The following is a 27,888-nucleotide window of genomic DNA, read 5'->3' as shown; positions in this document are numbered from 1 at the left end:
TCTGTTATTAAAACATTTGTTTGCAGCTCACTCTGCTTGCGTGTGTGTGGCCACTCTCCAGCTCTTGAAAAGAAAAAAAAAAAAAAAAGTTTTCTTAAGAGAAGAGTCGTCCCAGACAGGAATCAGGCGGGTTAACGTGTCACCAGCTCACAATTGCAATCCTCGTCAGCCTGAAGATTCCAACCATCATCACTCTGCGTGAATCACAAATGAATCACTGGATTTGGAGACAAGGAGATTACCGCCGCCTTTCTCTTTGGGGGAAAAAAAAAAAAAAAAAAAAAAAAAACAACAACAAAAAAACAAAAACGGACAAACTGTTACATGTCAGTTACAAAATAGTTTGCTCTGCTTTTCTTCCCAGACAGTGAAACATATGGCTGCACGGCTCAGCGGCCCCCACAAGCACAGACACACTTATAAAAACACACGGGCCTACATATGTCACTCTCCCAATGGCTTTCTGTGTGACAAGGTGAATTATTCATGCCCCTGAGACCAGAGGGAATACATCACCGTGTGTAGTGCGTCTTCAAAGTTCTGCTTTTTATGAGCAGCCTTATTTCTCGAGCATGTATATAAACAAAAGCCGGTGTGCGCCGACAGTGAATCAGCAGCCTCGGCGACCGCACAGGCCTCGGGTCGGGCCGCTTTTGTGTCCTGCCAATGCTTACATTAGCTTGAGAAAAGCTCAAGCTGCTCTAAATATTCTCCTTAGCGCCATCCATCTTGGTGCTGAGCTGAATGGATGCATTCCAGGAACTGGACCACTGGCAAAGATCAACTCTGTGAGGAGTGGGATCTTTTTTTTTTTTTTTTTTTTTTTTCATGACAATCTACACTCAAATATACTTCCAGATTTCCAACCTTGTCCCAAAAGGTTACAAGATTTTTGTGGCTTTCTTCCAACCACACTTGCAAAGAATCGACATATTTTGCATCTAATTAAATACAAGCAGACCTTATTTTCCTGAAATGCTGTTAACGGAGCCGCCTGTTTGCATTGCTGTGGTTGTACTGTGGCATGGCTAATTTCATCATCCGTCCTCATCCAATTATTCAATATAATATGCAAATGAGACCTGCAGTGACCGCCAAATGCTAATCCTGTACATCAGAATAATTAGGTTGGGGATTGGGGGGGGGGGGGGGGGGGGGGGGGGGGGTAATGTAGCACAGCAGGAGAAGAAATGTTTAATTACAAACAAAACAAGAAAAAAAAAATCTGGCATGTCGAGTGTTGTGACGGAGGTTTATTGTGAGCGTGGGAATATAAATGACATATCGGAGGCCGGAGTGGCGGCTGCTGCCCGTGTGGGTCCGGCTCAGCTTAATCAGAGCCCAGCCGACTGTGGCGCGGCTAATCAGGGGCCCAGCAGTCTGACGATGGGCCATGCATGACGGCCGGCTGCACAGAAGCCCCGTCTGCCTGCTCCGTCACGTCCTGCTCACTTCCACGGAGAGGAGACCCCCCCCCCCCAACTCTAAGTAGTTGTAACAACAGTGCCTGCGCGCCGCCTCGCTTTACCGGGAGTGAACAATGGGTCACTCCGCAGGACAACAGAAGACACGCAGGCCGAGAGCAGGAAGGTGCCAAGGCATTAATCTTTAAACCGGTGCTTTTTGTTACAATTACCAAACTACACCCCTCTTGCGATCAATAATAGATGAGGAAAACAATAATAAGATGATATTACCGGGCTCCTCCAACTCAACGGACACTTTACAACAACGGAGCGGATGAAATGAAACCTGTGCTCAGGCCATTTCTATAGAGACGACAGAAAATCGATCACAAATTTAAATTAAAGTGCTTTGAGTAAAACCAATGAGCGGAGAGGCTGCTGTACCTTTCAGAGTTAAGGACTTAGAAATGTCCTGTCAAAATAATGTACTTACACTGATCACATATTGTTTTCAGACTACAAATTGCATAACACATTTTTAACAGTATGTATGACATTTTATTGAGGAAAAAATATTTGCAGGAAAAGAATCATTTTCAGACTGACTTAGCAAACCTAATTCACTGATCCATTCCTTGAGCTTAGAACGAAACAGGAACATCTAAAATAAAATAAGTGAACGGTTTCTTGATTTGTCAGCTATTTCTCCACTCACATGTTTCAAGCACTTCAAAAAATTAAGAAAAAATGGAAAACATCCAATATTTTTGAACTACTCAAAAATCAGGATTGCCTTCCTGATTGTCAACACTTAAAATATAAATAAAATGAAATCGTTCAGATTGTGTTGAAATACATGTAGAAGTCACACTGTTTAGATAACTTTTTCATTGTGTCTTTTTATGTTCATTTTTTTTCTTTGACTAAAAAAGCAGTTTCAGTTCATAAACTGAATTTTTTATACAGTACATGCTTCAATATAACCTCTGAATTAAAGCTGCAGCAGCTACTTATACCCTTTGAAGCAACATGCTGCATATTTCTGCTGTTTATAGGAGCTTTATTGAGTATTAAACCCTCGTGCTGGTGAAGGCTGCGGCTGGATTACCTGATTATCGGGGTGGTTCACAGTGAAATATCCCACGCAGATGATGACTTCGTGCAGCAGCTCCTCAGCGGGGTGCTGAGTGCAATACCACAGCAGGGAGCTGACGATGTGCCGGAAAGCCAGGGAGAGACCCTCGGCTCCTAGGACAGACTGGCAGGCCAACAGACAACGTGTGAGTGGAACGCATCGGATTGTCCATAATATGTCAAACTTGTCACAACCGAACAGTGTAAAAATATAAAGGCGGTGTGTTTCTGCTGGTTGGCGGGGTGTGCCGTACGTGGCGCAACTGTGTAAGCAAATTAAACGGGGGTCCGACCATAAAATACCCCAATCCTACTCGGAAATGAGACGCTAGGAGCAGCTCAGAGACAGTATTTATTAAACATGTCAGTGTGACAGAGCACCATAAGATCATCACGGTTTGCACTGGAGGTTTGGGTGTGTTTGCATTTTCACGTCCACAAACACAATACCTACCAAAGTTTAAGCTGGTTTTGAGGGCAATAACTTCAATTTAGAAGGTAAATTGACTTAAAGAGAAAAAAAAAATGCTGCAAGAATAACAAATATTATTCAACAATAAATGTTACGAAAGAAAAATAATCTTAGGTTGGAAAATGGGAAAACCACTGAACACATGAGTCGATCTGGTTTGAATATGTGCTTCTTTTACACTATTTTTTTTCCCTTTTTTTGTTTTTTTTCCAAACAATGATTTTCAATTTTCGCTGATTTGTAGAAGCATCTCCTGCCAAAATGCAACCACTGCGAAAATGGGTTATTTATACTGCGTTGGAGCCTTTAGAAATTCCCTTCTGAATGCATTACTGGGAGCTGATGCAGCAGCGGGGAAAGGTAACGACCTGAATTTTGATCAGCCGTCGGCTGCAAACACGTATTTGCCGTTGCGATGAGGTAATGCGAGGCACAAGGTGATTACAACCCCCAGCCAAGAAAAAAAAAAAAAAAGTTATTTAAAATGTTCATAAAACTTCAGCGGCGAAAAGCTTTAATTTCCAGCTGTTTTGAGTTGCCGGATCGCGGCGGGTCGGTAAGAGGAGGCTACTTCAAAGTAATTACCCCGAGGCATTAAAATAATTAACAGCATCCTCCGCGGCGCTCGTGGCTTTCCGCCTGCGCCGTGACTGAGCACAGTGAAGCTGTCGGCCTCTCCTCCTCGGCCTGGGTAATGTATGGCCCCGCATACAGTGATAATCACTCCTGCTCGTTTCTAACCGCTGACCCACCGGGCGCTGCGCAGCTCCCAAAAAAAAAAAAAAAAGTGACCCGGGGTTAAAGGTCACTGGTGTTTATGTCCACGGGTAAACTTTGTCCTGAAGAGATCAACTGCTCTTCTAATAGCTCCTAACAATATAACCAGCATTGATCAGATAAATGTATACAGGCTTATTGAATTTGGTGAAGATGATTAAACGTTTATGGGCACTACGGCGCCCTGCTGTTTGTGATAAAACGACAAGCAACTTAAAACTTTACGTTGTGATATTAAGATATAACTGAACTTTTTTTATCCAGCACTTTCTAAAAAGTTGATCGTTTTCTTATTGCTCACAAAATACATTCAATATAAATATGCACAATAGACCCCTCTACATCTAGCGTGTGTAATTTTCAGGATGGTTTATGTTGGGAGGGTTAAAACAATGCGTTTTTATGGGTTTATTCGAGATAGTGTTTAATACCTGAAAGGCAGACAGGTCGAGGAGGGCAAAGCTGTTGAGGAAGCGGATGCCTTGTAAAGCTACTTGGATGACGCTGGGCGCGTAGGGCTCCTGGCTCTGCAAGGCCGACTCGGGAACGAAGCTGTGCAGCAGGATGCAGTACAGGGTGTGCACCACTCCCACCAGGTCAGTGGACTGCAGCAGGGCCGTCAGGCCTGTCGGGTCCTGGCGTTTATTGTCAAAACTACCGGGAGAACTAAAAAAGAAAGGGGGAGAGAGGGCAGGCGGAGCTCAATGAAAGAATGACGGGTTCATCAATGAACAGAGACAGAAATACCATCCAGGTATCTCTTTCTCTCAGATCGGAAAAATCCAAAGAACGAGACCACAAATAACAGCTTAGCGCTGACTTTCCTGGAGGTGGGAGATACGACCCTGTTAGCGCAGCTGTTACCTGACCTGAGTCACTCCTTCAGCGTGGACGAGCACCAAGTCCTAAATGTGTTGCGTGTTAACATGTTGGACGTCCGCTGCGCCGAAGTCCATCCTCTGCTCTGTGCATGCTTCTGGTTTATTCACGGTGTATCGCTTTTTCATTCTTCGCATGTGAAAAGCTTCCAAGCCGTCTCGCTGTTGGCCTTAGCAGGCACAATTAACTGCCAGCCGGAGAGCGGGACCTTAAAGTTTCAAGATCGGCTTTTCCGCTCCCACTCCTGCTTCGGTAAACATAGTAATCCCATGACGTGAATCTCATGGCAGTGATTTCAGGCTGGTAGATTGCTTTGAGCTGCCTGACAAGGTGCTGAGAGCTCCAGTACATTTTAATCAAAGCCTGCTTGAGAGGATTCAAGGTGATATGTTTGTTTGGCCCCAGCGAGAAGCCACCCTGTTGGTTAAAAAGATTGGCAACATCATTCTTTAACTGCACATCACATTTAAAAACAAAGCCAGGGGATAATACTTGTGGAAAGAAGAGAACAAGGCTTGGTTTATAAGGTCATTTATAGGGAACCAACGAGCCTGAGATTTTAAATCAACTTAACCATGCTCGGTCTTTTAAGTTTTTCTTTAAGTAAACACTTTAACAAAATTCGTAGGAATTGGCCACATTTTAAACTTATGTCAATTTCACTTTTATGATCTAAACAGCAAAAAAACGGCTTTGGCGAATGAAGAAATACGGGCAGAGCCGAAGAGCTTCTATCAAGATTTACACACACAAAGGAAAAAAATGGAAATAATTAATAGAAAATTGTTATTTAGGATGCTCAGATGCGATGCAGGGAACTCTAGGTTAAACCCTTGGCTGATACCTACAGACAATTTAAGACTAGCGCTGCGGCACCGGCTGTGATTTGCAGGCGTGTAGAATGGAGGGCGTGTGACCTCTGAATGGAACCTACCGTGCATGCCGGTACTTGATGTTAGCCAACGGGCTTTACGTGAAATATGCTGCTAGGCAAGAACACAGCCTTCTAATTCCATTATAATCCTCTGACACAGCAACTGGCAGAGCCCGAAAGTTCGACTGGCCCATTGAGCGCTTATATATGACATGCACAGAGTCTAAGTAGTAGACAGTTCACAGGCTGATGGTCTGATCATCATGTCCTGAAAGTCAGTGTTACCTGAAACACAAATGGTAAGGTGTAGCTGCACACTGACCAACAGGTTGTAACATTAGATTCGATTAAAAAAAAAAAAAAAGTCAAGGATTTTGTTTGTGCCTTTCTAATATTATCATACAGAAAACCGTGTAATAAGCGACCCCACGGCCGTGATGAGCAGTCGTTTTCCTTTGAAGTCGGCGTTGTGCTGCTGATGTCCCCCGGTGTGACTGTGTGCTTAGCCTCTGTCAGCGGTGCCGCTGAACCTCTCTGAGTGGAGGTCACCGCGGCGCATGTGGGTGGGCTCCCCCCGCACCGCGGGCTAAGGTTTATTGTGAGCGACGGAGCGCCAGGTCAAGTAGATGCCTATCGCTATCTGTAGTAGTAACGACAGCTTCGCCAGCGAGCTGGATGACCGCAGAGGAACAAGAGGAACCGTGAGCCTGGTTTTTTTTTTTTTTTTTTTTTTTTTGTAAAGGATCTTTCAGAGAGTAAAGAACCGAGGAATGGAAAGAGGGGTGTGAGTTTGTCGCTTAAAGACCAACGCACTCACCGTCCGGTCACAACGAAGCACAGCTTGCACATGCTGTGCAGCAGGGCCGAGGCTTGCTGCAGGAAGGAAGACATCTTGGGGTGGTCGTCGACAGGAGCTTGGACCGATAAGAAACATCCGTACAGCTTGTCGATCAGTCCCATGTTTACCACATAGCTAAAAAAATTAAAAAAAAGAAGAAGAGAAAAACATTTTTATCGCAACTGCGCTTAAATTGTCAAAACAAGTTGCACATGGGGATTTCTCAGTTAGGAACTCATCTCCAAGAGGCAAACAAAGGCTGTTACTGTGCGAGCTTACACAGCGCTGCGGCTGAAAGCCAATACCTCACCTAAGCCTGCCACCCCCTACTATTACTGTGATATCTTCAATTTGTCTTTGCCAATGACAGGTCTCATGATCATGTTCCCTGTACTCTTTCAGCCACAAATCACTGCTAATAGTGTCATTAGAGGGCTGCTGTGGCCCCTGTGCCAGCACAGCCATGGGCCCTTGACAGTCTGCTGACCTGTGGATAGTCTTCTAAAAGCTCTGGTATGCCGGGGCCCTTTGGGTACCGACAGCTTACGGAAATTTAGAGAGCATTACAGCGGCCAGTCAAGACTTTCAAGTCCGTGTTATGGTCGCCGTTTGAGTCACTGTTCCTCATCTCATCGCGACTCCGACGGTCACTCACTCATGTCCCCTAAAGGAGAGGCGATTCTGACCGTTTTCGACCTAAACTGCAGGTCATCTGACACTTGAACTAAATCCTATTGTTTTGACTTCATCCTCTTCCACAGCTTAACTCGGGTTGAAAGGATCTTTCCTCACTCTTACGACTTTGCCCAGAAACCTGCTCTCTGTTTGACAACCTGCTAGGTGGTCAGAATTTGCCACTTTGAGTTTCCTCATGATCGTGGATTGAAAACATAACGGCAGTTAGGAACAAGAGGCAGAGAAAGACCTGGTGAGAAGCTGGTAATGAGCAGAAAGGAAACGGCCATCTCCTTTTCCGGTGAAATATGGGACGGTATAATGGAGGGTGTAGCGAAAAGCTAAAAATGTTTTGATCTTTTGTCCCTCCTCGCATATACATTTTGAGACAGTTGAGGTAAATCTTGCGCTCGTACTTGGGATTACCACTCTGACGACACGATTTTTCTCAGGCCCTCCCTTGTCTCTGAGGGTTACGACTGGGTCAGTGGATGAGATTGGTGGGCCTGTGCAGCTGCTCTGTCCAGATGAATCATGGCTTGTGGGAGGGCCGGTGGAAAGGCTGCACAAGTCCACAAGGCTTCGCGAGGCCGGGCCTGCCTTTCCTCACAGTCCACATTTCTCCATCAGAGCCCCGACTCCTACAGCCAAACGCACACGGCGAGCTCCAACGCCAGGTTCAAGGGGACCTTTCAAAGCTTTGCAAACGCTCGGTGTTTATGCTAGATTGTGACCCCCTCCCTGAGAAAAAGATTTCTTTTTTTTTTTTTTTTTTTTTAAACTGAAAATGTGGTGTTGAATGTGTGGAAAAAAAAAAAGTTGGAGAGATGCCAGTATACACCTCATTCTCACACTACTCCCATTCTAACAAGACACCGCTTGGAGCTTTTCCAAGCCATCTGACATTTTGTCAGCCTATTCTTTACACGAGGCACGCAGCTCAGGAAATCAGAAGTTGACCAACTCTCACCCCGGAGAGTAGGAGTGGAGGAAGGACGCACTAAAAGGGGGTAAAAAGGTTGTGAGATGAGAAAAAGAGGTGCCATGGAGGAGGACGAATGGCAGAGCCGAGCGCTGCGCTGAACTCTGGAGGGAAAATACCTGATTAAGTCTTGTGTACGGGTGATGAAGGATTCTGCGGCAGAGCTCTTGACCCTGGCATCTGGGGAGGAAATCCTTGCGTTTTCACCTTGGCCAGACTCGGAGATGGGCGGCCACAGGGACTCCAGGATGGCCGCGATAGTCTGAAGGAGGCCCGAAGTGAAGCCCTCAAAGACTTGTTTGTTCACGCTGCGCTCAAAAATGGACTTGTCCTCGTCTGGGACGTACAGCTGTTCAGAGAAGGACAAAAGGAGAGCTATTAAGAGGACTATCATCCCTCTCAAGCATGAGAAAAAGCATCACAAGGATAAGATTTGACTAGATGTGAATGTCATCAGATAAACAACAATATAGCAACAAGTCAATGTGTGAAAAGTCGAAAAGCATAGGAAGAATTTGACAAGCTTTCTTGTTTTCTGTCATAATATTTGGCAGCAAATAAGCCCAGAATCGGGCCGACCATTGTAAATGTGGAACCCGGTCTAAGGTTCGGGGTGAATGCTGACAGCGTAGGTAAATCCACCGACATTCTCCACAAATCTAATTAAAAGTGGAGCGTGCTCATATGGCCGTGCAACCCCCACTGCTTCTCTCCGTTGCTCGCACACACGCATACCAAAACACGGACATGCACACGAATCCATGCACGCCTATAAATAAAATACTTAGGGGCAAAACATGCGTCAGAGTTTTAAGAGTTGTAAACTAAAAGGCAGACATGGTGAGACTCCGGAGCAGGAGTGTGATTGTTGAGCTCAACTTTTAATCTGTGCTGAACGCGAGGACAAAAGTAAGTTCATCTCCTGCGGTGCTGTTGGACATGTCAGTCAGCAGAGCAACTGCTGGGATATGTTTTATATAAACTGGAGTACAGACGAACCTCTCCCTGCGTGCCCTAAGGAAATATGACTGCTTCGGATTGGAACTCGACTGGAGAAGGAAGCCCCAGCGGAGTTCATGCATGCGGCACAGCCCTGCGCCTGTGCCTCGTCCCGTCTGTGTGGAGAGCGCAGGCGACCCCGGCGAGCCGCCACCGTTGGATGTTTGGAGTGAGCCGATGTTTACAGTCCTTCATGCGGAGTGCTGAAGGATCTGGGCTGACATGTCGCCGCGGCGCGGCCCGTCTCGCTGACCGACTGCGCTCTCACATTCCCTCAGCGGTGTGTGGAGGCTGGACAGTGGGCGTGTTGCTCGTTTGTTTGCGTCTTTCTCCGACTGTCATTAACACTGTTGTAGTTACAGAAAGCAGCTGAGATATTTGGACAGTGTGTGCGACCAGAAACATCTAATGAAAACAAGAAACTATTAAGTAAAGAATGTAACGTGAATTTGTGTTGTTTTAATTCTTCTATTTTGTTCCAAGATGAAATATGTTGATATCCATATGGAGGAATAAAGTTATAAACCATCTTTGAGTAAACTTCATGTTTGATTTGAGTATATCAAAGTTGGCTACGTGATATTGAATTATTTGCAGTCACGTGACTGCCTGGTTGGTTTGATTGGTCACAGAGTCAGGTGACATTGGGGGAAGTCTCTACACCAGATAATAACATTATTTTTAATAAATTGTCATCAAAAATTAAGGTGATGCGTAGCATTAAGTCCAAAATAATAGGAATAACAGTTGTATTTCCTCCGAAATTGTACAAAAGTACAAGAAAAAAAATCTGTTGCTTTTAAATTACTCTCATAAGTACAATTCATCCAAAAAGTTTATGTAGTCAGAGTATGTAGTGGAGAAAACTCAATGCGTTACGATTGCTTCTAATTTCATTGATAAAATATGAAAAAATGGGTTAAATTTAGATCTTAAATAATTAAAGCATGTCATCTATCTATTTAGGTGACATATTTAGAGGTTTGTCAAAATGTACATTAACATAAACACTGCGTTGTACTGGGGTGCGCAGACTCACCGTTAACTGATGCAGCAGCAGATCCATGAGGAGGACTATCTTGTTGCTAAAGAGCACGTAGGAGCAGTTGAGGGTGCAGCAGGAGCAGGCCAGGTAGTAGACGTTTACAGCAGCGCAGAGGGACCTAACACGGAAAAGATGACAAATCTCCGGTCAAAAGCTAAACACACCCCGGGGCACGCCGATTCCCCTCTCTCGCAATCTGTTACAGAAACAAGTGCCGGGATGTAAAAGTGACCCAGGCAGTGACAAGACTATCTCCAGGCATAAGGGAAACCAAACACACTCCTGTCTATTTGTGGTACCTTAAGGGTGCCGTTTGTCTTCACCAGTCAAAGCATATCTCACTGACAGCCCGAGCGGGAAAGTTAATTTGGAGAATAAAACACTCATATCAGCTACTTGTGTGGAAACTCCCCTCACTAGGGCCACCTTTAGAGGTGCCGAGTGCAATCTCGGTCCCGTCCGTGGCGAGGACGGCGCAGCATTTCCGCTGCAGAGATAAAAGTATTTCTTCTAGCGGCTTCTCGCAGCCGCCAGGCAGCGGCCCGCGCCGAGCCAGTCGGCGTGCCTCTGTATTATGTCTGCTTTAAAACAAGCCCGGAGAAGATTAATGCTTCAGATAGCTGACCAATCACTCTGCTGTGACGGCTACTCCCCCTCGCCCCGTTTCATCAGTTAATATTTTCTGACAACTGTATATTTTAGCCAATGGAGGAATAGCGTGTCCTATCTGCTCGCTGGAAGAAAGGAATCCGTCTCTCCAGTGCCTAAAGTAGGCCATGTTTATTTCAACTGGTAAACATTTTGATATCCGCCGAACCTTCACATCTGCTGCGCGTTTTCAGTGAAACCACGCTGGCACAGTCGGGGAAAACAGATTAGGTGGAGGTTCACCAAAGTTTGTCAATAACTTCCTCTATTTTCTGGTTTGCGTTTACTTCGTGGGCAGATCTGGAGCTCTGCAGGATCATTACAAACACTGCTGCGAAAAACTACCCCAACACAATAAGGTGTTAATGTGAGAAGCTGTATATTCAGACAGCTATCAAACCTTTGTTCACCTGGAACAAAAGAAAAAAAAAAAAAAAAAACGATAAAAAAAGACATTAAGTTGAAGCTGTATGTGGCAGCTGTATTTGTGATGCTGTCATTCTGTCATTAAAACAGCGGAAAAGTTAATTAATGGTGGAGTGTATTTACGGTGAACGGCGAGCAGCACGACATGAGGTAACAGGAGAACTCAAACAAACTCCACTTTGTGTGCAGCGTGGCATTCACACCGACTCCGCACGGGGGAAACAGATCAGCGCTAGGCAAATACCAAAACGACAACTCTCAACTCTTTCACAAATGATTATATGCTTTCTCCAGCCTATCAAAACTGTGGTAACTGCCACGTGCGTTCTTGGAGAGGACAGGAGTTGCTTTTTTGTTCCTGAAATGAGTGTTGTGGTATTTGAGAACATGTCGTCGTTGAGTAAAGTCGCGCACAATGGTAGGGTTATCAGATGATCTACCAGAGATTAAATGGCGATGCAGGACGAACTTGATTACTGTCAAAGAGCCGCTTCAGAAGAGTCAGACAGAGTTCAGGTTGGCCAATGCCATTCAGGCAACACAGATTCACTCAGTGTATGTAAAATGACATACTGAATACAAAACACAAGGAACGTTTCATTATAATTTACAGAACACTTGTGTTAGAAAACAGCAGATATCAAAAACTTACTCTTGTGTTTTTGAGATTTCTTTTGTGACAGAAAAATGAACAAAAACTGGCACTGTATGAACAAAATAAAACTGGTTAACAAACAAATATAACTGACATTTTGTCAAAAATATCTCGATAGCCTCCAGTGAATAATAAAACTTCACTCCACTTGGAAAATATGTTACAATATCTTCTTTGTTGTGACATAAAAGTCAGATAAAACTGCTCACACTAAATTTAGGTGCAAAGTGGGTTTTATCTGAAGACAATCTACTCTCTGTTGTTCATGGCCATTAAAAGAAAAAGTCACACATGGCCCACATATGGGCAAAGCTATACTTTGTGTTGGTGTACTTGGACACAGACAGTTTAAACTCTGCACCACATGATAAAAGTGAATGACTGTTTCTGAATGCTTCAACAGGTGTCCGCTAAAGCGACACTAAAAACAACGCTGCTGGCCTAGTAACTCATGGCAATGATTTTCAAACATGTGCCTTTTGTCAGTTATTTCTTCTGACGCCTTCAAGTGGAGGTTTAGCTTTTGTTTATGTCGCACAGCAGCGATCCCTATTTAGCTTTTGTGGAGTTCCAAATCTGTGACTGACCAGGATATCACCCATCTCGTCTTTATTTTCATCATGAGCAACAATTTCCTTCATGATCCTTGGAAAATGGTGGGATTTTTGAGATTTTTTTAAACTACATCGTGAGGTTTTAACCTACATCAAAAATATTTCAAACATTCGATAAAACTTCAAATCAACATTAGATTTATTTCACGGCAGGACTGTATTTTTTCGCCCCCTGGCCCGACGTGTATATTGTAATTAAATCACTTGACTTCTGGCAAGACCCATCGGGCCCTGTATTCACTCAGCTGCTCATGTAATGAGCATGCAATTGCTTTGTGGCGCAGCTAATCAAGCTTGTCTTTGGTCATCTCGGAACAAATGGGGAGGCTGTCAGAGGCATGTTTGAATTATGCCCTTACACCGGCTCGCACAATGAAGCACCGCGGTGATCTGTCTTTGGTTTCCTCCCCACTAATTGAGCTTGATGAGCATGACACCTGATAGTCCAACCTCTGTGGGAATCTCACTGTCTAAATACCCCACAATGACAGCTCCAGTCAAAGATTTTGAAGAACAATTTGGTAAAGTGCCACGCCGCTCGTTCTCATGTTGCACCAAAAAAAAAAAAAAAACTTTGCGGGGACTGATGTGTGCCAGTCTGTCAAAGCGGGACGCATTCCTCCTCCCGCATCACCGCGGGTTTCCCGTTTCACCCGAGAGATTATGCCTGACTTGTTCCTGAAATTACCATAACTGTTATCTAGCTCACCTCGCCACAGGCATCGCCGTTTCAGAAGAAGCAATGAGCTTTTGTCACAAGGTTTCAATGGGGGGGACACGGGAGAGGGATCTGATGCCGATAAAAAAAAACAAAAAAAACAAAAAACAAAACAAGAGTGAGCAAGGTCATCTGTTCACCTTCGCTAAACAGTTCACCTGATACATCCAGGATTGACCGTTATCTGTGAAGTTTCGCAGATCCATAAAGAAATGAAGCCAAGTGGTAAAAGTAATGAGTCCGCAGAGGCTGAAAGCCAACAGGCCTGTACTCTATAAAAGGATGTTTTGGGAAATTAAATGTGTAAAAGGGGCAACTAAATCTAAAACTTAATATATTATCATAAAATGTCTTATTCTTTTAGGGTAATAGATGATGAAACGATATTAGAATAAAATGAAGCAGCAGCTCCCGAAGCTGACTTCTCCAGCATGTCTCCTCTCTGGAATAAATCAGAGTAACAACCATAAACACTGCTTTCCCGGCACAGAGATAGGCAGTTATGGATTGTGTCCATCTTTCACCCAGGACCATTAATCAAGGTAAATGACCTACTCTCCGTTCGCCTTGACAACAGGACAACAAGCATGTAAAAGGCTCTTTATGCTTTTTGTCACTGCCTGAAGTTATCAACCCTGAGATCTGTGCTCCTCAACCCGAGTCTCACATTCCTCGCCCTTTCTGTGCGTTTCCTATGTGTGCAGTCGAGCCTGACGGGAGCAGCGTCGCAGAAATCTGACTAACTTCCAGATCGGGTTGAGCCCCTGCCTCTTAAACAGGGGAGGAAAAAGAATCCTAAGCCAAAATAAAAGGTGAGGAGCAAGTCCATTTCCTTGTGCTGTCAAACAATCCCTTCATTCACTGCTATCTAAATGACATTTAATTTGATTCTGCTGTTGATCTCTCCGATACCCTGAGTGCTTCCAAGACATCCACTCTGGCTGTCGTGCCACACTGGCCAGGTATGAAGGAGGAGAAATCTGATGAGCCGTCACACTGCACTACGCACAATAGTGTGTGCACGCACACACATACACACACGAAAGCTGGAAAACATCCTGAAATAAAACCAGAGGGAGCAGATCTGATTTCACAGGATACACCAGGTCATGTGAGACAGAGGTGGGAAGACAAATTGGGTTAACACGCATGTCCGAGGACTCGGAAACCTTTCCGTGGAGCTCACCTGTCACCCACAACTGCTAAAATTTACCAGTCGTTGTTTATTCTCATTGTCTGGCTTTTAAATAACAGGTGAAGCATTGTGCAACCAGTGTACAAGTCTTTCTGCTCCTCCTCTCTCCACTGACCCCTATTGAACACAGAAGGAAAAAGCATCTGCAAAGGAAATACCAGCAATTTGTAATACCCCACAAGTGTGCAAAAAAAAACAAAAAAAAGAGTATTTAATTAGTCAGTGACCCTGATTAAAGTGGCCCTTCAATCAAAAATATCAAAAAATAACAAAGGCAGAATATTGACGAATCAACTTTTCAATATTGGTACGACTGAATTATTATACTAAATATTAGTGGAAGTGGATGGAAGTGTTTTGACTGTCGAAGAAAAGAACAAGATACTTTTTTTTTTTTTTTTTTAGCGATCATCCTACTTTTTAATAAAAATAGGAAAAAAAATGAATACCCTGATGCAAACAAAGCGTCTGAGAAAATGACCAAAACGAACACTCTCTATGCCGATATTTGAGGCTTTATTGTGCGTTTTCCCCGAGATTCTATCTGAGCAGCTGGAGTTAATGACAGTGGCTGCATAAACCTGGATGTAGTCACTCCAGCGACCACAGGGTTACACCAGAACATTAGCGGAGCCTCGCAGAGGAATTAGCTCATTAATGTAATGGTAACAAGATGGAATCGGCCTCCTCGGGGAGAGATACAGCGGGAGCATCTCGGCAGCTGCCGTTTTTTTGTAAATCACTCTGCTTATCTGGTGGGAGGAGGTGATCAATACGCCGGCATCACTGTAAACAGATAATGTAGCGCACTCTGGGGCTAGCGTCTGTATAGCGGCCCATTAGGCCACCCAGCAATTCAGATGACGGATGGCGATAAGCTGACAGCTGGGCTGCGTCCTTGTGTTGCATCTCGTCCGGGAGCTACCGGCTGCGCTGACCTGACGGACGCCAGAGGAGTGAGACCTCGACTGCATTTTACAGAGCAGGAAGTTTCCCCAATTTGACTAACAAAATCACATTTTTACAACTCTGAATGTTGACTCTAAAACAGATTTTAACATCTCCATTAACTCTTTTTTCATCTGATTCCGACTAACAAGTGAAAGGGAATATCTCTGAATACAGGAGCAGAGCACAGAGCAGCTCAAGAGTGAAACTGCGGCGTGAGTTTAGCCGGTAAAAACAAGACCAATATAATCCAAAACGCAATGTAATATTCACAAAACATAGCTGAAATTCTAGATAATAGATGTACATAGGTTGTTTTTTTTTACATCTTTTATTCAAGTGGAGGAAAAGTAAGAATCTAGAGTGCCAATAATTCTGTCTCATTTATTTCCCCCCCAGATTGTGCTGTCCATCGGGGAACCCAAATCTCCGCCCACAAGTGAGAACAATTCCTAACAAGTAGGAGAACCACAACAGCACATGTACGTGCTGTAAATTTGTCTGACTGACTTCTGGTGATTCAAACTCTTCCACAACGGCTCTTTTTCAGTCCTGGGAAATGGCTGATTATTCAATAAAAGTTAGTCTAAAACTATTATTTATTTATGATTCATTTCAATAATGAATAAATGAAAACAGTCAAATAGTTTGATTGAAGGGGAAAAAAAATTATTTCAATAAACGCTTAATTTTCCTCATGCTTCTCTCTACTGCTGCATGTCTAAGATGAAGTAACTTTTGTGTGCGTGTGCGTCAACAAACGGCCTGCTTTGCACAGACGCGCTCACAAACTCAGCTTGCAAATCGTTTGTGTTCAGTCTTGATATTATTTCTCAGGATTGAAAAGTCTGCTTGAAATTCCCTGAGATTACAATGATTGAGAAAGAGAGACTTAAAAAAAAAAAAAATCAATATACAAGCTATGCCCTTTAAAAGCCTTTTAAATATAAAAAGCATTTGTCCATTAGCAGAGACTCGGGGACCAGTAAATGCTAATGAATGGGAGAGCGAGGCCATTCGAGTCCATTACGGAGTCCCACTTGCGAGTACAGCGAGCCTCTCCGAGGTTATCTACTGGCGGGCCATGCAAACGCCAGACCCACAACTCAAAAATACTCTGCACTCTAAATGATAGATGAGGCACATGTGCTTTTTGTGTTTCCAAGAGAAAAGAATGAACACAAATTGATTACAGGGATGGAAATGTCGCCCGTTTCTTGAAGGACGGCGCTGCTATTCATTTGTACTTTTTAGGAGAATTTATTGAGATGAAGCAACTATAAACAGTGATGAAGTAGGTTACTTCGGATTAGCTCACTCCATTTATGCCAAACAATCACGAAAAGCGAAAATAGAGCGGCGCTGCCGATGGGGTCAGCGGAAGGATACCATCATGGAGATTCCATTCAGAACGACAACTGTAACTGTAGGCGTACAGTAGAGGGACCAACTGTCAAAAAACAAGATTTAATTTAACTTACAGCAGGAAATATAACGGCAATCTATACTATCTAAATGAGGAAAATAAATAGCCTGAGTTATCTTTGTTTTCTCTGCATGCCTGATTTCATGTAGGTTAAAGGAAGAAAGTAAAGTTTAAAGACAATATTAAATCAAATCATCAATTTTTGTAACTGAATTATTAAATTATATAGTGTAGAAACAAATGTATAACAGGATAAACAGTACAAAAAATGTACTACAAATAAGGCCAGCTTAACTTAAATCCTCCATTCAACACGTCTCCAATAACACTTTGGTTGCCAGTGGAGCCGTTACCAATAAACATGTAGCACTGATACAAATCAAAATAAGTGTTACACAACAGGATTAATTAAAATTTCTTTTCATATTTAAAACCAAAATGAAAAAAAAAAGCCTTCCTACCTGGGTCATCAAGCAGGAAATCCATATTACAGGCTGTTCAATGTTTCAGAAAACCAAATCACACCTCTTCTAATAATAAACCTAACTTCGCTTAAAACTACATAAAAACTCAACACAGCAAAGCTCTCCAAATATAATGTTTGATCAGCATTTCTAAAACCAAATTCTCCTAAACAGACAGCTCACCCTGCTGGCTTGAAACAGAAACAAGTCAAGACCGGTAAATGTGTTTCAAATGGCAAATGACTCAATTTGGAGATTTGAGAAAAACCGAAGTGTAATTTTAAAAGTTGAGGCTTGTTGTTTGGGATTTAAGCATAAATGTTGAGTGAGGATGTGTGCTTGTACTCACTTGAGAGGTATACGGGTTGCTGCAGTGGGTGTGGAAGCAGCGGTGATGACCTGCAGAATCTGCTCCAGAGCCGACAGGCCGCCGCCCACTTGGAAGGCGACTTGGTCGGCATTGTTCTGTTCAGACATGGGCAGAGAGAGAGAGAGAGAGAACCAGAGTGTGAACCAGAAGGGAAACAGGAGTACAGTCAGAGGACGAGGAGCCGCTGGCTGGACAGGGGGATTACATGGCTCTCGGCAGAGAGGGCCCTCTCTTTCTCTAACAGGAGCGAGGGATTGAAATCTGAAACAAAGTGATCCCCAAAGTATTCCTGTTTAATCTCAAAAGTGCACAACCCGACTCTGCCCCCCCGACAGTCAGGTTTCAGAGGAAGGCGAAGGCTCTGCAGGCTCCTGTTAACACCAGGGTGGTCTCGACGGATGACCACAGGCTGAGTGAAACAGAGAAAATGCCACTTGGGTGATCCGCGACCGGGCCAATTAGTGAACCGGGAGATTAAGACAGCCGTTCTGATAAAATACAGACAAACATCAAATACTTTTTTGATGTTTTTCTTTATCACGATTGTTAAAAAGCATGAATAAGAACTTGCATTTGTTTTATTTCAAGGTCTGACAGAGAATTTAACTCAGACATGGAAACTTTTTCCAACTACTCACAGTTGCAGAAAAGCTTGCTTCACACTTTCACTGACTGAGATTAGATCATTTTGTAAAATCGGGTTGCTTCAGATCTAAGGAGATGTTTCACCTGTCACACTGTTCAGATCCTGTTTCATATTTCATGGCTCACAGATCATAGTTTTCTTAAGAGCAATAAAGCACATCGCAGCTGCTGTAACCTCACTGAATGCCTCATTTGCTACCAAGAAGGCAGAGAACATTTCCAAAGCAACAAGGCAAAATGATGAGAGAGTTGACTGATATTGGTAAAGAGCTCATCTTTATCTTTTTTCTTTTAAACATATAATCAGAGGTTGCATGTTATTTCTTCACACACAAGTATCTCTTAAAAAAAATCGAAAAATGGCAAAAAAAAAACCACCATCCACTAAGCAGACAAGCAAATCCAGTTTCAAGATTTAAGCTAAATCTTACATTCTCACAAAGAAAGAAATAAAGAAACCTCTGGAATGAATGTAATATAGGGAGTAGGGCTGCACGATATTGGAAAAAACTGACATTGCGATTTTTTGGGGGCTTGCAATATATTGCAATATATATTGCAATATTAAAAATAGAAGAATTTTCACCAGATGACCTGAATAGCTGTATTTGGGGAGATGGCCACTTGAGAGAAATACGTGGTGCTTCATACCGCTTGTCGAGCGTGCGGATCATTTTTTTAAATCCCTCTTTAACGATCCACTGTGTTCAATGACACCATGTCTTTTGCTAGGTAAAAAGTTATTGCATTCGTGATTTGTCGATGCTGTTTGGAGTTCCTATCATACGGTGTTATGCTGGCAAAGGCTTCTGTAATGGTCCTGGAAATACAGGAGCTTGTGATGGCGTTTCAAATGGTCCAACAGGTTTGACGTATTACCTCGTGTTGAGGCAACCACGACGAGGCACTGTCGGCAGAGAACGTTTTTTTGTTCTGTATCATCTTTTTTTACAGTCGAAATACATCCAAATTTGGGATGTTGACCTTCTTTTGAGGACTAAATTCTTCGTCGCTTCCTCCTGCATGTCGCCTGTGTTCAGAGTGGACCTGAGAGCGGCCCCTCCCCTCTCCTCTCTGCTGTGGAGGAGGGAGGGGGGCGGTGAGTGCCGAGCAGGAGGGAGGAAGAGAGTGCAGCTGTGCAGAGCATGGAGCACCTTGCTGCTTTTACGAAGCAAAACAAAAGTTAATAATAATAATAATAATAATAATAATAATAATAAAATATTGCACATCCTGCGATGTGACTATTGCACATGTGCACATTGTGATGGCGATGTTCAAACGATATATTGTGCAGGCCTAATAGGGAGGATTTATGAATACATGTAAACGATGAGATCCTGCCCCCCAACTCCCCCCGTGATGACAGAGAACACAGCAGCAGGTCGGATGCTGCTGCTCCAAAGTCAACAAGTCCAAAGCCAGACGCGAGCGCTGACTTGCGGGCATGTTTGTGCCTGGAGCGGCGGGGAGGGAAGGAACCGGAGGGGAGCTGCTGACGGAGGGCCGTCTCCACGGAGCAGTTCCACTGCAGGTCACTCCTCCTCCTCCTCCTCCTCCTCCTAATGAGGTTACCGTCTCATCGGTGCTGTGACAGCCAGAAAATCCAGCCACTTCACAGCAGCTTTTGTCCCACAGATGGGAAGTCGCTAACAAGCCTGAACACATAGAGAGAGGAGCGCTTTACCAAATTACAGATAAGCTCTTCATCTGTCAGTCATGGCCGCTGCTGAGGTAACTCGCGCCCCGATTCCACAGGATGACGCACCAAAACAATCTTTTAGCCGTTTGACACAAAAACATTAAATACTCCAAAGACTTTAACATAATGAGAAATGTTTCAAAGACAGTCTGAAGAGTCGCAGCAGTGTTTGTTAAAGGCCCCCGAGCAACTTTCTCACTCTGTTTCCAGTAGTTTCCATGTCTAATCAATTAGGTATCAATCACTGCGCTTGCTTAACCGCTCTCTTAACCCTCCTATCAACACACCTTCCTAAAAGCTTCCAGGCTAAATGAGAAAAAAGGCAACTCTTTCATAGTAGCTTATCAAAGTGTATTAAAGGGGGGGGTGAACTGGGGCCTGCCCCGTCCCGGCAGCCTCCTGCCAAAACCAGACAACAGGTAGTTCCTTTCCTGCTCCGCTGACAGATTTATCTGTTGTGATGATGGAACAATGCGGGCGGAGAGATTAAGTTCAAAAGACCTGACACGCCGTCTTGAGGTGGTCTGTGCTTGAACCGGGCCACAGACAACAGCACTGGAGCAGAGTGTTAGCATGAGGGCAAGCATTCAAAAACAAACAATAACATTTTGTAAAAATGTAATAATTGTGCTGCTGTGCTGCATCACAAACACAGGCAACAAGCAGTGAAGGCAACCGAAAGTATGTTTATATTAATTTACAGTGACCTTGTATGAGCACAGTAAGACATATTGGCCAACAAACCCAACATAATACGCAGTATTTTCTTTTCATTTACGATCAGCATGGATTGAGGAACATTCCCGAGAGACAGCTACAATAAAGATCCTCAGCTTAGAGTTTTTGAGAAGGACACTCCCAACACTTGAAGGAAATAAATGTATTTGTAGTCTTCGTAAAATGCAGATAAAGTTATCATAGGTGGTTGGCCAGCTTCCTGACAGCATTATATGTAACTTACTGAAAGTTTGGAGGTCTTAAAGTGTTTATCTAGAAATGGCCATGTGGGATTCTCCAGTCTAAGTCATTCCTCTGACCCACTGATTTTTTTTCTTCTCTGCATCGCCCCTGAAGACATCAAGCACAATGCAGAGAGAGCCTGTCACACATTTCAGATGGAAAGTTCAACCTTGGAAAAACCGTTTGACCTTAAGTTTTCAAAACTTTACTTTGCAACACTATCAGTCAACATCTTCATTTGCATAGATCAATGAATAATCACGAAATAACTGCTCAACAGACAACGTTCCTGGTCTCAGTTTAGCTACAAATATTGAAAAAACATGTTGGCAAACCCTTTATTCAAGACAAACATTTATACTTATGTTTGCACTTGACGAGACAATGCCAAATACTATCATGTTTTCCAAACCCCCAAAATTCTCTTAGAACCTTCCAACTTTGCTTGGTATTAATCAGATGAAACAGACACACAAAAACCCCCAAGAAAACAAAGGAGGAGACACCAACGAAGTCTGAGCGTTAAGACAAAGTGAGAGAGAAACCCTCTGAATAATACAACAGGGGAGATTTTATTCAATTATCGTCCAGGGCGACCATTGTTCCTCCAGCTGATGGGGCAACTGAGGCAGCTGGTCATCCCTGTGACAGTGTCCACAAACCAGCAGACCTGCTAAATTGCCCTTTGTTGTCTCCTCGCGACAGACACTTTAATTAAAGCGGAGAGCGGGTCGCCGTCGTTTTGCCCACAAACAGATGGACAACAAATGGTAAAGTTCATTAGGGACGGACTTTAACTTTGATCCGCCCCTTTAAGTCGCAGGTTTCCTCCTTCGCAACTAAATGACAAGAGGCGAGGGCGACTGACATGACCGGCAGTATGAGACAAGAGAGCCAAGTCAACTGTAAACCACAACAAGGCTGCTGGAATAAACATTTTCGAGTCTAAACTTGTAAGTATAAACTTGTGTGTTTACAGGACATAATGACAAGATGATTCAATAGTCTGTGCAAAATGATCCATTTCCACATTGGCCTTACATGCACAATCTGTGTTTACTCTATAAAATGATCCAAGATTAATCAAAGCTCATTGTGGCGAAAAATCAAACTCGCCACAGAAACCACAGAAAGATTTCAGTTGTAACTAAGAAGCTTTGAAACGCTTCGCTCCCCCCATGCGCCGTACTGCTGTAGTAAAGTAACAAAATGAGGCTTTAAAGAAACAAATATCAGCCAGCAATTAAATACACAGCGACACCAGAACAGAGTAGAGCAAAATCACATCTCTGCTTGAAATCAATCATTTCTAAAATAAAACAATTCCTCATCGATTTAAATTAGTTATACCACGATGAGACATAACTAAACTCTGCATCCATCCCTTCATTGATCACATGATACAACAGAGTCCGATGTACTTTTTTGGGCTTGAAACTGGAAAGAAATACACCCAAGACAAACTATAAATACAGATGTACAAATAAATAAACAAATGAGATTAAAATATTACAACTACCTGTCTACATATTGTGAGGATTCCCCGTTTGCAGCCCCGTATGCAAATCATATTAATGCACTGAGTGTTTCTAAAACTTCCTGTTGGATCCAGCATGAATGAACCTCCGCAGCAGTTTGAGCTGCCAAAGAGCTCGGTTATGCATGATCCTGTGGGCTGGTTCATTCCTTTTCCATCACTGGGCCACTTCTGATAGTGATCAACCACTGCATATCATCATCACCCCATATGGGGATAATATGACGCAGGCATTTAGTCGTCACAATATGTTCCTGATCAAACTGAAATCCTTACAGTACATCAACTTCAAGTTGATGCCTATCTGTATTTAAGTGTTTGAGTTGTACTGCAACGGCAGAGCAACACTTAGAGAGAAATATCTGGCTCAAAAAGGAATTTCTGATAACTAAAGCTGCTCACTTAAGCTGTTTTTGAGTCCTGATGCTGCAGATCTGGGCTCTATCTGTCAAGTCTGCAGGAGGCCCAACCAATAAACACTGTTATCCTGCCACTCTACCCTTCATCTGGCCCCCCCCCCATGTCCCCAGATACTCCTCCAGCCGGCCCGACGAAGCTCTGACAGCTACCTAATGAAAATGTAAATACAGTCTGCAGTCATTGGCTCCATAGGCAATGTGTTCCTGCACTTCTTACCTGTCATATATGTTATACTTTTCAAGTGAAAGCAGTAACACTCTGGGCAGTGGCGGATTATAATAAGGCAAGTGTGCAGCAAGAGAAAAAAAAAAAAAGCAGCACATTGGGAAAATTGCTCTTCTCAATCACTTAAAGTAAGAGAAAAATTCAGGTATGACACAAAATAAACCATTAGAGGCCACTGAGGGAGAAACACGTTGGGGTCAGAGACGAGACGTGGCCTAGAAAGCAAAGGAGATGTGAGAAGTGTGTGTGTGTGTGTGTGTGTGTGTGTGTGTGTGTGTGTGTGTGTGTGTGTGTGTGTGTGTGGGGGGGGGGGGGGGGGGGGGCCAGAACAGTTGTGCTGGAGGAGGGGGGGAGCGGGATGTCGGGTGTTGTCCAAGGAATTAGCAGAGAAAGTGGAGACTGAATCAGATACGAGGGAGAAAAACAAATCTCTAGGTGAGTCAATGACATGAGAGATGCTTGTTAGGTCAAATAATCTAAACGGCTTGGGCTTGAAGTGACTCAGGGGCCAGACAGCCATGCTGATGGAGACACTATTTATTTGATTTTGTCGCAGGATTAGAGAGGGAGGTGCTCCCCTGGCTGCCTGATTGGCCGTTTACGGCCAACAAAACTTTGGGTGTGTGTATATCTACGCACAAAAGGCAAGTTTAAATACGAGCATTCAAACTGAGGCAAAAAAAAAAAAAAAAAAAAAACACAGCCGAAATGTCTCAGACAGTCTTGATCTGGCTCTTAGTAGCGGCTCCGCTGCTGAATGGAGCACATCTCCTGTGGCCCACTGACCTCTGACCTCCCTGTGGGAGCGTGCGGAGCTGAGGGGAGGAGTCCTCGTGTAGTAACAGCTTGTGAGCTACTCGCATCACACTGGTTCCTCCTCTCTCCTTACAGGACACCGTGCCACCCACCTCCGCCTCCGCTTTCTCTGCCTCTCTGGGGAAATTTGGTAATAGCCTCTCCGGCCGCCCCTCTTATCACCGACGGGACACCGTCATCTCTCTATCCTCACACCCGGGAGCGCGCACAGTTGGATGTTATGATGGCGCAGACCTCGACGGAGCGGGAAATTTATGCCTCGTTTCAGGAAGTGGGCTGTATATTTCCCTCATCATAAACATGGTGGCAGGTGTTTTAATCCCTTCGCTTGACTCAAATTGATGCTACTGACATTTTACTGTAAAAAAATTAATTAATTAAAACAACATTTCAGAGGCAGGTGTTGCAGCTATAAATGTTCATTATTATAGTTTGCGGATTTAAACATTTTGAATCAAAATCTAAAAAGGTGGATGAAGTTGTGCTTCTGAATGACATTTTATCTAGAAATCCAATTTACCATTGTCTAAACTGGCGACATCTGACTCGTGTAAAGCTGCGCAGACAGGAGACAATGCTTGCTCTCGTGCGAGGAAGCTCCTCTATTGGTACCATGTGCACAGAGAAAACACTGTTGATCTGGTCTCCATTAGCCAATAACCAAAGGCAAAAGCCCGGTCTGGGGTAAGCGATACTCCACACTGGGAGGGTTAGACAAAGGGAGCGGCGACGAAAACTTAACTCATCGCTGGCGAGACACGCCAAAGGGGGCTGGCATGACCCACCAAAGCAACTTTCATTCAAATGACTCAAATATTCTTGACAGGATCATGAATCTTCTTCTTTTTTTTTTTTTTTTACCTGTTTCTCCAAGATGCGGGAAATCTCTCCCAGAGTTCTGTCCAGACCAGACGCTTTGTTGTTGGCCAACTGTCCGCTGTCTTGGCCCTGCAGCTGCTTCACCAGGCGCTGCAACCTGAACACACACGAGAAGTCACCACTAACCTAGTCTGGAACAGCTGAAACCACCACAACAAGATGCCGTCAGTCATCAGATAATGCAGGCCTGTCTCTTTTCAATCTTCAGGCTTTTTGTTAAATATTAAACAGAATATCTGTTTTCAACAGAAGGATTTTTTTTTTTATATATAATGATGGTAAAGTGATATTTAGGGGAACAAAAAGAGGCACTTTTTTATTGCATAATCTCCAGAAGAAGGAAAGAAAAAAGAAAAAGAAAATGGTTCAATTACTTAAAAATTGTTTTAAACTTGCATATCATTAGTTGGACACTTAAACATGAAAATAAATTATAGTTGAAATTATAAAAAAACAAAAAAACAAAAAGGAAATACTCACTTGGCTTTGTATGGAGAGTCGAGGACCTGAGTCTTTGCCTCCATTGACATCTCATATTCCTTGGCCCTACGGAGAGAGAGAAGTCAGAAAAGGCAAAAAAGAAAGAAAAAAAAAAGTGTTGTGAAAGTGAGCAGTCAGTAAGAAACACAGAGGATCAAACAGTGAAACCAGAAAGAGTAAACAGTTCAAACAGAGTCTGTTTATTTAGCCTGTCAACTCATCACCAAATAACTTGTCTAAAAATAATCAGACACAGACCCTGGAGGGACAGACGGCGCTCTGCAGCCTTTGCATCACCAAGATTTGAATCTACCTTAATTTTTCAGCCTTTTTCAGTTTCATTTTTTCATTGCACTCAAACAGTTCATGAAGGTTAAAAGCAAAACACAGCCAGGACTTTCAATGTCACCTCCTGAGTGGTCATTAGGGCACCGATATCTCTCTGGAATAAGGCCAACAGCCAGATTCATAGAAAAACTAACTCTATGCGTGTGTATCTCTCTCTGTCAATCAAGCGTTCCCAGACATGATAAGTAACTATTGATCAGAGTTTGACAGCACTTTCCGGGTAGTTGTGTCTACACCGATACAATCAACTGCCTGGAAGACGACAGGTGGATTTGTCAGTTTATATTGAAGGGAAGACATTGAGAAAGAAAAAGAGAAAGAAATAGACCAAGGGAAAATATCTACAAGTGTTCAGACTATTCAGTTGTCATTCCCAGCAAAGTCCCTTTATGCATCATGTGAGCAGAATCAATAGTTAACAGAGGCTGGCTTTAACAAGGGCCTGAACTATGTCTGCCCTGTTTGTCATTCTTGATATTCCAATATTAATCTCTGGCAGCTTTATACCGAATCAGGTTAAACAGGGAGCAACCGCTGAGCAATTCATTATGGCCACGTTAAATGGGTAATAAATCTCTATGATCGGCAATAAGGGAGAGAGCAAAAATCTGAAGTTTAAGTTGATAAGCACAATAGATCTTTTTTTTTTTTTTCCCCCAAATACACCTATTTCCTATTGCTGCAGAAATGCATTGAAACAGACAGACCAGCAAATGAAAACTGCAATTACACGCACACAGGCCACTCTGTTCTCCGCCAAACAAACCACGAGCCACCAGCGAGAGGAACTGAGCCTGCCTCAAAGTGGCGGCATTAGCTCGAAGGTTTCAGACTCACCCTGACATTAACCGACAGCTCTCTTACATTAACATTCAAAAACTTGTTTTCTTTTCTGCACAATTTATTATTACGGAAGGCGAGCCAAACTTCAGAGGAAGGATAAAAAAAAACAAAAAAAAAAAACAAGGATAAAACCTGTATACACTGCTTTATGACACAACTGCGCTGCGGAAAATCCTGTGAGAACCACTGGGGTTTTACGGACACCATACGGCGATCCAATAAAACGGTTCATTTCCACCCAGTGGTGAAGCAGCTCACCTTTATGTTTACTGGGGCTCTGTGTTATTTATGACCTCTGAAGGCCTGCTGCTTTGAGTGCGAGTCTCGGCTATGCTGGTGCGCGAGTGATGGTGAACAGAGGCAGATCATGTTGTCACTTTCTCAGTACCGCTGAGCCTCACAAAGCCAAAACCCAGCTGCATGGAGAACGAGGCTATACGGCAGAATGGCTGTTCAGCTTGCCGTCGCCTCTATGGAATAAATACATTTTATGAACAACGTGCACATATAAATGATCTTATTCTACAAATCGATTATGAATAGAGGCTAGAGGATCGCTCACTATAGGACATGTGACAACATGAAAAACTGTAGGACCTGCTGAAATTCATAAGTGTTTCATGGCTGTCATGTGAGATAATATCGCAGAGATTTATTTTTTTCTATGAGAAATCTAAACCAAAACCTGTACCCCATTAACTTTATAGATAATTTCACTAATAAATCTGTCAAACAACCACAGACAAAAGAAGTTACTGTTTAAATTTCCTGCTTTTGACTTCATGACATGGTTCAGTAGAGCAGGAACAGAGAGAAAGAGTTATTTCAGTCACACCTGTCTTATCTAGTGTTTTGTTTAGGGTAAAAAAAGAGCACATTTACATTTGTATATGTTCAAGTGTAAAGCGGGCCTCCCTCTGAGGGACACCACAGCGAGAGAGAGAAGCACTGCCAAGAAAAAGAAATGTGCAAAAACCATTTTTAACTCATTTAAATGGAAACAGATTAAAATAAAAGTAAGCTGTAGTGGAAACTCATAAGTTATCATCATTATGCTCCCCACACATTGAACTGTGTTTATACACTGCGAAAATATCTTTCTTCCACTTCAATATTTGCTTGAGTTTAATGCTGCTGCGAGCAACTTACATTCCACAGATCCATGTCAACCTGTCTGAAGAGGAATCCTTCCAATAATATCTATGAATAGCATCGTACAGTAAGTACTGTCAACAGCTCCTCTTTCCACTCCCCTCCCAGCCTTCCACGACAGCCAGTTAAATTGATTGAGCTCAGGTCCAGGTTCTGACACACGGCGGCGTCACCTCCTATTTGTTGATTACTATTGATTTTCTTTGATACTTCATTTAAAAATCAATAACTCGGGAGAAGAAAAATAGTCATGGCTCACGCAGACTTTAACCTGCATCCTGTACACCAAGCGGGACTTCAGATTTGGCAATGTCCTGGCAGCAATTTGAAGGAAAG

General features: G+C 43.3%; 1 protein-coding gene across 2 annotated transcripts in view; it reads right to left on the bottom strand.

Moving 5' to 3' along the window:
* Nucleotides 1-27,888, bottom strand: part of scaper (S-phase cyclin A-associated protein in the ER) — a 55,581-nt gene that overhangs the window by 6,834 nt on the left and 20,859 nt on the right. For both annotated transcript variants that reach the window (XM_030095685.1, XM_030095686.1), the window contains 8 exons: nt 25,210-25,275; nt 24,712-24,826; nt 17,525-17,640; nt 10,076-10,199; nt 8,157-8,386; nt 6,360-6,515; nt 4,221-4,455; nt 2,515-2,664 (listed from right to left, as the gene is read on the bottom strand). In XM_030095685.1, coding sequence (XP_029951545.1) covers nt 2,515-2,664; nt 4,221-4,455; nt 6,360-6,515; nt 8,157-8,386; nt 10,076-10,199; nt 17,525-17,640; nt 24,712-24,826; nt 25,210-25,275 — 1,192 coding nt within the window. The remainder of the gene's footprint in view (nt 1-2,514; nt 2,665-4,220; nt 4,456-6,359; nt 6,516-8,156; nt 8,387-10,075; nt 10,200-17,524; nt 17,641-24,711; nt 24,827-25,209; nt 25,276-27,888) is intronic.

Source organism: Salarias fasciatus, chromosome 7, assembly GCF_902148845.1.
Source record: "Salarias fasciatus chromosome 7, fSalaFa1.1, whole genome shotgun sequence".
Taxonomy (NCBI): domain Eukaryota; kingdom Metazoa; phylum Chordata; class Actinopteri; order Blenniiformes; family Blenniidae; genus Salarias; species Salarias fasciatus.
Note: the sequence above shows the minus strand (reverse complement) of the source record. Positions and strands in the feature narration are given on the sequence as shown.